Source organism: Xiphophorus couchianus, chromosome 22 (assembly GCF_001444195.1).
Source record: "Xiphophorus couchianus chromosome 22, X_couchianus-1.0, whole genome shotgun sequence".
NCBI classification, from domain to species: Eukaryota; Metazoa; Chordata; class Actinopteri; order Cyprinodontiformes; family Poeciliidae; genus Xiphophorus; species Xiphophorus couchianus.
Window position 1 is genome coordinate 17,362,432 of NC_040249.1, and position 13,182 is coordinate 17,375,613.

The window sequence follows — 13,182 nt, forward strand, 5'->3', positions numbered from 1 at the left end:
GCATATTTTGCACTAAAGCAGATTCTGTACTTTGAATATTATCTTATAGATACAAGCTGTACATTTGGCCTAAAGCGAGACTGGAAAATTTCCTTGAGGTGCGAACGAGGTTCAATTAAAAATCCTATACAGAAATAATTTTCTTTGATGAATTCCTTACACCCACAGCTGGGTTTTCCTTCCCTCTCTAGCTATTATTAATTCATTTACATTTGCTGCAAAGGAAATTATTAGAATGTTGCGCAGTGAATTGCCTGCAGCAAACAAGACGAAGAGTGGAGCCCTTGCAGAATAAAATCTGGTGACTTTTATGTTCTTCTGTCTTTATGTGCAGCCTTTTAACATCACCATTGTACTGAGCCTTGATTCAGTTCTTGTTGATCATCAGTAGCTGAGTTCCTTCTGCCACACCTCCTCTAGCCACCCTGTCTACTGATCTGACTGTGACAAATACCAAAGAATTATGAAATTATAGTGTTGAATAAAAAAAAGTGTTCAGTGTGAACAAAGGGAGGAAATCTCTCACCAGAGGCTTGGTGCTTTGTTTATGCATCAAAAGTGACACAAAGGTCTGGTCTCTGCATGTGGTTGTTCTTCTCAGCATTAAAACAAAACATAAACTTTACTTGGATTGGGACATACAGTATATATATATATATATATATATATATATATATATATATATATATATAATATTTTTTTCTCTTTTTTTCTTTCTTGTTGAACAATGAAAATTTGCTTGTGTATTTAGATAGACTGATCTACTTTACTGGGTACTAATTCCAGGTTAGACCTTCTGTTCTTTCAGAAGTGCCTAAGGTCTCTGTGGCAAAGGTCTAATATGGGTGTCGGGAACGTTCCTCTTATTTTAAATTCACATCAAGATAAAAGCCTCACGCATTTCCTGCAGCCCTGCGGATCCATAATGCACATCACCCACACCACCAACTGCAACCTAAACCGTTGATGCAAGACAGCAAAGATTCAAGTTTTCATGTTGTTTTAAATCAAATTCCGACCTGACCGTCTGAATGATATAACAGGAGGTGTGTAGTACGGATCAAGAGTCATTAAACCATGTAACATTGTTCATGCTACTGGCCAGTTCTGGAAAGGTTTTGCAAATTCTGACCTCTGCTTTTGTATTAATATAAATGTTTACAAGAGTTGATGTGATTGGTGAACTCACACACATCAATGAGAAACACTGGTCTCAGGAGTGAGAGATGTGTTTAATACATATTTGTAACCTGATACACAATCTAATTAAATCCCAAAGCATATTTTTGATTCATTGTTTTTAGAAAAAGTTATCTCTCCTTTGCAATTAGAAACTCTCTTAAGATAGTGGTGCTTTTAAATATTCTTTTTAAATAAGTAGGCCCAAATATGAGATGAAATATTTCAGTTCAGTTCAGAAACACTTTATTTTTCCCAAAGGAAAATTAATTCTCATTGTCACTCGTATTATCTAAGCATCCTCAAATAGTCGTCATCACTATCACTGGGAATTAAACTCAAACCCCTTAGATTAGAAATTCAGAAATCAGAATTTTTCTGGTCAACTTTCGATGGCATTTCTGGTCTGGCCTGCTTATATATATATATATATATATATATATAAAAGCAGGCCAGACCAAAAAAATATATATATGTGTGTGTGTGTAATGTAGGCTATATACATCAAAAAAGAGAAAATGTGCTGCAGGTTCTTTGTTAGGTAGCAGTTTTTAAACTTATTTATCCCAATTTATGAATCCCTAATCTATCATCTGATTTTTATTGAACACAAACTTCCTGTTTGTAGATATTTTTATACTCCAAAAATGGTTGTAGTTACTAATTATGACGCCTTTAGTGAATTGGAAATCCTTTTTTTTTTCAATGCTACTGATCGTCGATTAAGGTTAACATTGACCACCTCTAATCTGTGGTTAATTTTGTAATAGCAGTTTTTTCTTTTATCTGTTCTAACTTTTAAACATAAGGTGCCCTTCTTAAGTCCTTCCTCTGGATTGAGGTTAAAAAATCCTCACTCACCTTTACAGAACTGCATAATTTTTAGAATAATTTCAACGTAAAATGAGGTTTGTCAATTTGCATTTGACAGAAAATAGTGGGGTGTCAGAGTGTCACAGAGACAATCAACTGACTGCTCAACCTGACATTCAAAATCCCTGCAGCACTGAACAGAGATATCACCCCATGTCCTAATTTTTGAACATGCAGTCACATACAACCTTCAGGAAAGAAAATACATAATGCCTATGTACAACTTTTGTTTATTTGCATCATACACAACCATACACATTCGCTGGTCTTGCAGTACTGTAGCACATACAACACAGGACTTGTACACCAGTTTACCCATCCATTATCACCAGCACACAAGCCTGAAGACTTTTATCCTTCACCAGAAAGAATATTCAGTAGCATAGTAAATCCCCCCAAAATTACCTGCATTAGAAATGAGCAAAAAAAGCAAAACAAACATATTCACAAGCCAGCATCAGTGCAACTGTGCAGTAATATGCTCCATGAATACAAAAACTTTGTTCACATTAGGAGGGAGTGCTCCATCATTTCCAGTGCACATAAGTTTTTTTTAACAAAGTTCAGCAGATAAACAGCAGTTCAACTGATTATTTTACTGTAAACAAAAGCAAGGTGCCACAGTAATTAGTAGTACATACATATAATATGGTAACAGATCCAGTCTGTCCATGTTGTGAGTGCTGCAGTGGAGATCACTATGGATAAATGGCTGGACAAAATTTCAACAGGAAGTGGTGAATGGTGAGGATTTAAGTTCTACATTTGCCTCTAGACATATCCACATTAGTCAGCTTTCTATTTTACAAGCAAAACAAATATCAAGCAAAAAATAAAAATATTTAGACACCTTGCTTTCCTGGATTAAGGCGAATACATGAGGCTACATAGTGACAATGAAGGATAGCAACATAAGTTATACCGTTCAAAGATTTTCTGAAGAAGAAAAATAAACTTTAAAACATGTCTTTAACCAGGCATGTTGTTGCATTCCCTCTTATAGTAAATCTTGATGAAAATTACTTGACTGAGGTCTGTAACCTTGCTCATGCATTAATAAGAGATTAGTTGGGATTTTATCATTTCCATTTCCTTTTCCTGTTCATATTTTGTAAACGTGAATCAAAGCAGCATTGGAAATGAGGGTATTGTTTTGCATAGGGCTGCACAATATATTGCAAATTTATCGCAATACCACTCTACTCAATATCGCAAAGAACTGCCAGAACTGCAACAAGTGTTGGCTACTTTTTCAAGCAGCATGCACTCAAGCTCTTGTAATACTTAGAGACTCTTGTTTAATGCAGCACAAAAATTAAGAAGATGGCATTATGGTCAAATCATTAAGCAATTATAACCTAGTTTCATTTCCAAAGTAAAAGAAACTAAATTTGAGCTGAATATCAACATTCGCCAGTATTGTTGTTTTTTTCCCTAATATTGTTCAGCCCTAGTTTTGCAAGAGGCCCTCCTAAGATGGTTTGAAGAGGGTGTGAATGCAGATAAATGTTATTTAAAGAAGGTGTTATTTAATGCTTCCAGAACAATATTGTAAAGGCAGCAGTCCATTTTAAACAACCTAAAAGCAAATAACTAATACTCATTACTGATATTCATTAGACAAACCATGTGTATGATCTTAAACATGGGTTGGTTTTGCAAGCTGTACAGTATTTTTCATCTCCCTGGTAAGGATCCAGAGACTCCTGGAATAAAATGATCACCATTCAATCAAGTATTGCTCATATATATGTGCACTCTGTGCAAGTATAGAAATAATAAACATACTGTAACATGTTTTTATTATATAAGATATCTATGCAGCCAACAAAGGCCACAACTGTGGCATTGTATACATTTTTCAAAATTTACATATGTTCATCTGTACATGCACCCGTAGTGCAAGGAATTTTTTGTTTGTTTATTCTAGAGCAAGACATCAGGGCAGTTTATTTATTTGGACAACTCAGCAACTTATTTGAAATGGTCCAGTTTAGGTTATTTTGCTCCTTCACCTTTTCGTGCCTAACTTTTTTCTAGTATGAAATAGAAACATCCAATGCAGGGTCTTTCATACTACCTGTGCATCAATTTCTACCCACCAGAGGACTATTTTGAACCAACTTTGGCAACCAAGGATTTAAAGTAATTCTTTAAAGCAAATATATACACTACATCAAAAAACACAACCATTTTTTCTGGTTTTATTGTGGATAATGACAGCCAACATCTTCACAATGTCTTTTGCTTTAAATCTGAGGTCAATTATTTTGCACCAAATAATTGACAGTCATCTGTGGGACACAGAACCTTCCTTCCTTGATCTTCAAGTGATGTCACCAAAGGGAGCTGTGTATTTGGGATGTTCCCTTAAAACACATCAACTTTCACCTCCATTTAAGTCAAATCTTGTAAATTGTATCAGAAGTGTACAAAGCAATGACATCAACATTTGGATTTTCACTAATTGCTTAAAGTTTCTTAACAAATAACTCTGTTCCGCTTGATTGACTTAAACAAGAGGCTCAGTGTATTTCAGTGTTAAGTAAAAAAATGCATAAAGTGTGTTTAGATAGCTGTTTTTTATCTGTAGAATATAAAATAAATATTTTTAAAATTGGTTGTCAAGGAGCAAAATATACTCTCCTAATAGTTCAGAAAATATTTTTCAAAATGTTAGAAATTTATTTTCAGAATTTATGAAAGCACTGCAAATATAATTTTTTTTAAAAACTCACTGATGTAATTCAGCCAATAAAATGCTAGTAGTCCATTATGAAATGGTGACGGGGCAAATTGACCAGGAGCTGGACCATTCGTCATGTCAAAATAAGTAAAGAAAACATATCACGGGTCTAACATCAAGCTGCAACAAAATAACACCTTCTGTTATGCACAAAGTGATACATTTCTGCTTCAGTAAGTGCACTAAAAATGAGAGAAATAGTTACACGTGTTGTCAAGCATAGAAGATAAGTTCAGGAATCTGCCCTCCCTGCACCCCGGTGCCGTTGGTGCTGTCTGAGGAGCACTGGAACTGGAATGTCACTTTACCACACTGTACCTCTGTCATCCCTTCCTGTCCGAAGTAGCTCAGCTCATTTCCATCCAGAACAACACTGGCAGTGTAGAAGGTATCTGGCTCAATTTGGACTGGATACTCGAACCATACTGAAAAGGTATTGCTGGACCCGTCAGAGAAGTATTTATTGAGGTTTTGTCCCAGCAGCACACCTTGACGCTTCAGCTCTATCTTGGCACTGTACTCTGCTGAGCCACAGCTAGATCCATACAAGCCAAACCCGGCGATAAAAACTCTTTTATCCACAGCGAACTGTATGCTGTCACAGCGGCCGCGGTAGCGCCACTGATTGCTACGATAGGCACAGGACTGGAATCTGTGGCAGCGCTGCGGCGTCAGGCCCTTTCTCGGTTGACTTGCAAACTTAAGCTCAGGCTTCTTGGCTGCTGTGTACCACAAGAAGATGTCATTGGTCTCATTAAGCGTCAACACGCCAGACTGGGCTGCTCCATTGGCAAAGTCATCCAGAGCCATTGTAGGGATACGTATGAGGTACATGGCCTTCCCCAGGACCTTACGCTTGTTGTCAGTAGAAGACGTGAACTCCTGTCTTTGACACTCGGCCTCGGCCCAGCTAAGTGCAGCCTCGAATACCACTATCTCTTTAGCATTGAGTGTCTCTCGCTGTAGGATGCTCTCCAGGGTCTGGGAGTCAATGTCACAGAAACCCTCCGAACGTAATGCCAGCTCAGCCTGGGCATCAATCACCTCCCAGCAGCGCTGTGTCAACTCCGGCTCCTCGAACAGGCAGCTCTGGGAGAGCAGCACGCAGGCGTTCTTGGCGCTCAGACTTGTCTCTAGGAAGTTGACGCAAGCGCGTGCCAGGTGAGGGACAATGTACTTCTTGGCAGCATAGAGAGTGGCCAGCACGGTGTCAGCAGTCAAGTCAATTTCATCACAGTATATATACCTGTTGGAGTAGAAATTGGACATTAGACACATCAACAAACTATAATGTTTAGCATGTTATTGTAAAATCAACATTATTGAAATTAGAAAATTTTGTGAAAGGAAATTATTGAGATTTACCTCATTGTAAAGTCATTTATTTAGTCAATATTTAGTTAAAATTGGATCAATCCTAAAGAATAATAATAAATGATAAATGTTGAAGAGAAGGCTTTTGAACATTTTATTTAAAATTTAATCAAAATGCAGTTTCTGTTGAGGAATAAACCAGAAAACCCTCAGATTTTCTGAGTCTTTTGGCAGATTGAGTCCCATTTAAATTGGCTAAAACTACTCAGGTTTATGTTGTTGACACCTCAGACATTTAGTTTTTTATGTTCCTGTCTAGTAAAGTGAGAGTGAACCCCTTGGTGATAATAGAGCTGAATGAGACTTTCAGAAAGAAGACTGTTGCAGCTTTTTGCTATAGTAAGGAGTTTAAAAAGTTCTCTAAATAATTTGAAATTAGCCAATACACTGTACAGAAAATAGTCTCCTAATGGAGAACACTGACAAACTACAAGCCAAGACTGACCTGTGGTAAGGTCAACCTGAGAGTAGACTGCAAAATGCTAAAGATATTCTCCAAAAATATGTTTTGTGCTGTTGATATGAAAGTGCATCCATGTATAGCCAGAAATAGACTGCACAAGTTTAAATTTCATGAGAGATATGATGAGGGAACCATTTCTCTCTAAGACTAACATGAAAGTCATACTGAGCAAAAACATAGACAAAACTCATCTTTGGGAGATTAGTTTAAAACTAGATAATTGAGACACCAGAACAGAGGACATGTTTGGTATTTTTAGGAAAAAAACCTGATACCAACTATAAAGCATATAGGTGGATGTTTCATGGTTTGGGGAAGCTTGTGCTGTAGCAGGACCTGAACAGTTCATCACAGAATCCACTATTGATTCTACCGTCCATCAGTGTACTTTATTTGTTTATTTTGAATTTAATGAGCAAACAATGCAATTTTGGGTGTTTAACTGTAATTAAATCACTGTTCTTTCCACAGAAAACAAGAATGTGGTTCTTTTTGGCATAAATGAGTAAAGGATAGTACTTATGTACTCTCACTACAGATAATACGCTTGACTATTGCATAAACGGGTATGATAAGTCATATGAGTGTTGAGCAGTTTTATACAAAATATAACAGAAAAATGTTGATCTAGACAAAGAACATCAGTAAAATATCAGTGATGTGAGAGAAAAATAGACAAACAGTCTGAACCTCCTTACTTTAGCATTGCCAGAAATGCTGCTGGTTCCACATCCGGTATGTGAATTTCATCTTTGTTTTCTGCAAGTTCACCATAAAACATGGCATGAAACACTGAACTGCCTACAGCCAGTACGTACTGTGGAAAGAAGAAGAGAAAACACTATGACAATGGAGAATATACATTTGACTAGCACAGGAAATGTAGCATCTCTGAATCTTTGCATGTACAGGTATGGAGGTTTGAGATCTGGAAAATGATTCATGCCCCAGGACTTTTTGTCAATGGCAATATTTCATGTTAGCCATCTATACTTTGTATGAGGGTGCAGCTTAGTATCTGACCACAATATACTGTATATATATAAAAAAAACATTAAGTAAAACCTTAACAATATAGAGTCAAAGTTTGCATACCATCAGGATGATAGATAGATAGATAGATAGATAGATAGATAGAAAATATTTAATCAGAGGAATTGCCTAAAATCAGGCAAATTAGGGCTTGTTGGCAATTAGAACAGCCTGATGCCTGTGATGGCAGATAAAAGCTTTTGCAATAATTACCGAGGTTGGGTTGTAATTATTTTGTTCAGGTCATTTTGTGAAACCACTAAAAAAAGCAAATGTTTTTTTTATTTCTGTGAGAACCCTGACCAATAATGACTTGTCAATAGATTACGCCTGGAAAACCTAGCCTTTTGTTTAAAGTAAACACAGTTTATAGTTTGGCATTGTCGGATGGATATACGAAAGAAAATGTTCAATATTTTTTTTGTTTGGATAAAAATGCAAGTATCTGAGAAAAGCTTAAGTCATAAAAATATTTAATCCTTTGATTTTCTCTGCAGTTCTTAGCCAGCTTTCCTTTTCCCTGCGGACAGGAAGGCAGATTTCTAGATACTTAACAGAGTGCACTAAAGGTTCAGTTTGCTGGAATTAATGAATTATCTGAATCATGATGAAATTAGATGCAACACAATCACCGTTTTCATTAATAGGCACGCTTCGATTAGAGACTGCAGGGCCTCAAGTTCTGTTTATAAACTCAGGTTTCAGATCTTTGTGTGGAAGTGTTTGTGCAAGCATGTGTAGGTGAAGATGTGGGTGGCATAAATTTCCTGAAATAAATTTCTCTAAATTGCAGCCAGTCATGGGGAAATGCTTGAAAAGATGTCACTATTGTTGTAGATGCTGGTACATGCTGTAATACAATTTTCTAAAACATATTTGTTTCCTTCATTATGGAGTCACACATGCTTTTGCATGTGGATTAAGGAACAATATAATAAAAATGAATTCAATTAGTCTCAGGTCATGCTCTTCATAGATATAAACAAATTTAATGCTTTTAGCTATTTTCTTGGCTTGCTAAGGAACTAACTGCAAAGATAATGGTTGTGTAATTTCCTGCCAACTGGACACAATAAAGATTGCTGAGCTGAATATCTTTAAATCCTATTGGTATAATGTCTCAGCATAAAGGGCCATCAAATCATTCTTCCATGACTGTTCTCTCTAAATGCACCAAGAGCACTGCAGCTCCAAATCATATATAATTCATTTGGTCCCATATAATGGACGAAAAGAGAGAAAAAAGAGCTATTGAAAGCTAATGTGGTTGGACGGGTGAATTTAAGGCATTAAAGGGACTTACCATATTAATCTTGTGTAATTGTGTTTAACGTAAGTAAATATGAGAGTGCATTCACAGAGGGCATATGGTCTAAGAAAAAGTTGATCTTAATTATTTATCTGAACATCTTGAAAGAGCAGTCACTTCAGTGGGCAGAGGAAACAAAGACGTTGGGCTAAGCAACATTATGTTACAAATTAGATATAATACTAACTATCTGAGCATGTAATAACTAAACTAGAAAAATGTAATTTTCTTAAATGAATAAATAAAGCGGACTTATTTACAGGTTTTAAATTGTAGAAATCAGCACAGGCATTAAAACAGTTGACATTTAGTTGAAACCGGCTGAAGTAGTTCTGTTCCTTGCATTTATAGTCTATTGAGAGCTGAGTGGGATTTCCCTGCTAATATAGAAGTCCCTTGAAATTCCACTCTTTAAGAATTAAGAAGCGATAAAATATTTTTCTAGTTTTTCATCAATAAATTGTTTATTAGCAAAAGTTTGGTATCATGTTTGCAGAATACAGTTAATAATGTCTTGTGACCTGGTTAAACTTTAGTTGTTCTTTCTAACTGAAATTCAGAGACAGTAGTTAGCATAGTTACGCATCAATTCGAAAGCTTGCTCCCTTATTATTTGTGAGAAAAATTCTGATGTTTACAAAAGAAAGTCAAACATTTTTAAATGTCTGAAGTCATAGCAGATGTCTGCAGAGTAAGCTATAAAGGTTCAGTGACTGAAATAATTTAAGAAATGCTTAAACTAGTTAGTTTGAATTATAGCATTTTAGCATTATAGTATATGAAATCTTTTCTAAAATTTTTCCTAAGAGCATTTTCACACCTATAGTTTATTTATTTTTATCCAAATCAGTTTTTTAGTTTAATTTATAACTTTTCCTGGTGGTTTGGTGGCTGAAAGCATGTGGAAAGAATTTAATCATATTGTTAGTTTTTCTGGTTACTATTTCAGACAAAAATAATTGAATAAGTATAATGAATTTGAGAACCTGGCTTGAAGCTAGCATGTCAGTTTATGCTTAGCAAAAAAAGGAAATGCTATTTTATTTACTCTACCGCATCCCACAATGCAACGCATATCTGACTATGGCATGTCATTTGGCTGAAGTTTGCAGCCACCGACTGAGGTGTAGGTTTGAGTTGGGATCACATTCAGACCATAAACACATCACTCTAGAGTTTGTTTGAAACTGAGGTGGGTTTAGTACTGGGTGTGCGGTTTAGTCCACACACTAATGCGAGTCCTTGGGTTTATATCTACCAAAATAAATCACACTAATGGAGCAACCAAACCAAGATCACTTTAAATGGACTCAGACATGGCAGATATAAAAATACCCCAATATTTGTAAATTCCCATTCTTTTCTCATCTTCCTTCGTTGGATTTAAAGTTAGTTCACTCTAAAGCAGTTCTGAAAAGCATAGTTTGGGCTCAGACAAGGGTGAATCTATTTTGTGTGAGATGAGTGCTGAGAAAGAGATGACCCCTTCCTCTTGCTCGCTCTCTTTCAGCCTCATTTATATAAATATTTGAAGACTGTCTTGAAAAAGACACATGGTGCGGAAGTGAGAACAGAGCACAAAAGATTTCACTTCCACAGAAGCACATGATGGAAGAAGATTATTTTCATGCTTCTATGAAATGACCTTCTATGAAACTCAGCCTGCCTGATCCTTTGTTTGTTGATTTCCTTATATTGTTGCCATTATTTTTACTGATAGATTCTTACTCTGTGGCCCGGCAGCCGTTGGGTCCTTCCAGGCTGACCCACGACAAAATGAACATCTGCCATCAACTCATTGTTGAACATCACTGAATTTCTGAAGGGAAAGAAAAGCAGAAGAACAAAATCAGTATGTCTGTATAGCATTTCAGCTGTATGGTAACATTACTGCTCAGTAGCATCTTTCATCCTGCTTCATTTAAACTAGAACAGTCTCATCTGTATGAGTTCTCCTCATACCGCTTCTTTTTATGTCTTCTCTTTTCATAAAGACAGACGAACAAGACAACAAACTTAATGAAAAGTCCCCGCTGTGAAAGAACAGGACCAACAATAAAGCTGTGCTCATATATTATTGAGTACATGTCACTGGGGTGGGTAAACAGCCCCGTGACGTTCTGGAGAGACAACAAAAGCCAGGTCAGAAAAAAAGCCCACGCTTTGCTCTGAACAGCTGGGGCCTTTTACAGATACGCCAAAGTAAATATTTTCCTTTTAGCACAGATCAGCCTCTTCATGTTGTGCATATCAAACACACTTGCTGCCTGTCTGTTCTCCACTACATCAGAGCAGTGAAGGCTGGAGGAGTGGGAGAGGCTGTAAACAGAGGTCTCCCCCAACAGAAGGAGGACAGTGCTGACAGAACACCGGCAAGGGGCCGGTTACAGCTGTCGAGGTACACCAAGGTTTTAAACACTTATGGTTAACGTGCAGTTTAAAGCTGTTTCAATAATATTCCAATGGATTGGCTGGAATTGTCTCTCCAAGTGATTACTGAGCACTGCTGGTCCAGATTGCTGAAAGAAGGCTCCTACATTTTTCCCTATGTAATCTAAAAGACTGCAACCCATTGCTCTTATTATGCTAATATTGTTTTAAATCAAACAGTACATCTGCTAAGCTGCAGACCGTCTAACCTGCTAATATCAGATTGTTATACTACTATGAAGATTATGAATATTTTAAGTTGAAATGTATTCAATTTTTTATTTTGCTTAACAAATGTGTTATGAATAACAAATAAGCAAGAATTTTAACACCATTACAAATTATTTATGATCTAATTTAATAAAAGCAACTAAATTTTTATGTTTTTTGGTTTAATTTTCATTCAATGATCCTGACACTCTCACATTCCCTAAAGCTAATCACAGATATGAAGGTCACTAGCTTGCATTAGTCCTGTCTGAGATTCAGATAAATGAGAATCTTTATACAAGTTTCTCATTTATCAGTACACATGTAAATCTCCAAATAGTTGCAGTCACGAGAATCAGTACCTTTCTCTTATAGTTGAGTACAGTCCCTGCCAGTTGCAGTTCTGTATCGTGTTGTTGTTGTTGAGGTTCTGCTGCTGGTACTCCTGCACCGTGGTGGTGGTGGTGGTGGAGGATGCCGGCTTCTTGGTGGGAAAAATTTCCGCGGACATCTTCTTCTTCTTGCTCCTCAGGGTGATTATCTCATAACAGACTGGGGGCAGCTTGGAGCTGCCACTGGCATTCCCTTTTTTGGAGCTTTTGCTTGACTTGCTTTTCACCGAGTCAGGAAGCATTAAGAAGAAAGTCAGACATTTCATGTTCCTTCCCTTGGCATCGACCATGAGTGTGTTCAACTGCTGAGCAGTGGGAGAGCATGCAGAGAAGACATCCAGCAGGAGTAGCCAGGTGTGATGGAGGGCTGAGGGGGATGAGGACAGGAGAGATTTGAGCCACTCTGAGCAGTTTGGCAGCAAGAGTCCTGTGTGAGGTCTGTTCCACCAGCTTTTGGAACTGCTAGGATATGTCTCTTCTCTGTTTTGTCACTTCCCTGAAGAAGGAGCTTCAAACCAATGATCTGAAGGCTTTTCTCTGATGTGAAGTTTGATCTGGTGATGGAGAGCCTTTCAGGGTTCCCATCTTTACTTGTTCAGAGTGATAAGATCAGCTCTTCAAATCCACTTCTTCTCTCCTCCTCTCCTTGGCGTTCTCACTCGCTGGCTCACTGAGGGTTGTCCTGACAGCTCCAGATTTAGTATCGCTGCAGTTGTCCTCAGGCAGCACCTTTTACTCAGGTCCTGTCATTTTGCCCTCTTTCTCCCTCTGTGCTTTTCATCCCCTTTCTGCCTCTCTTCATCTGTGACTCTTTTTCTCTGTGAGGCAGGATCGCTTTTCCCCCCTCTCTTCCTTGTAGCAGACTCATCTGCAGGATGCAGGAGCTGTGAATGCTGAGCTGCTCCGCTCAGCCTCTCGTTCTGCTGACTACAGGGGTTGAATGGGAGAGCGCAGAAGAGATCGAGAGCCCCCACATGCCCGCCCCCCTCTCAGCACAGTTTAGAGCTCTCTCAGGAGCTCAGCCAATGGCAGCAGACAGAATTCATGATTGGCTAATTCAGCCTATAGGGCTGCACATGCTTGAATATGTTATTGGGTACGTCTCAATTAAAGTGGCAGTCATGTCTCATAAGAAAGATAGATTAATCCACAGCTTTTCCTTCATGCGTTTCAT

General features: G+C 37.6%; 1 protein-coding gene across 1 annotated transcript; it reads right to left on the reverse strand.

Moving 5' to 3' along the window:
• Positions 1–2,262: 2,262 nt before the first annotated feature.
• Positions 2,263–12,949, reverse strand: btbd3b (BTB (POZ) domain containing 3b). Its single transcript, XM_028007827.1, has 4 exons — positions 11,979–12,949; positions 10,705–10,795; positions 7,334–7,452; positions 2,263–6,044 (listed from the first exon to the last, which is right to left on the reverse strand). Exons 1-4 carry the CDS (start codon positions 12,296–12,298, stop codon positions 5,012–5,014), a joined length of 1,563 nt encoding a protein of 520 aa, XP_027863628.1. The 5' UTR covers positions 12,299–12,949; the 3' UTR covers positions 2,263–5,011.
• Between the last annotated feature and the right edge of the window lie 233 nt (positions 12,950–13,182).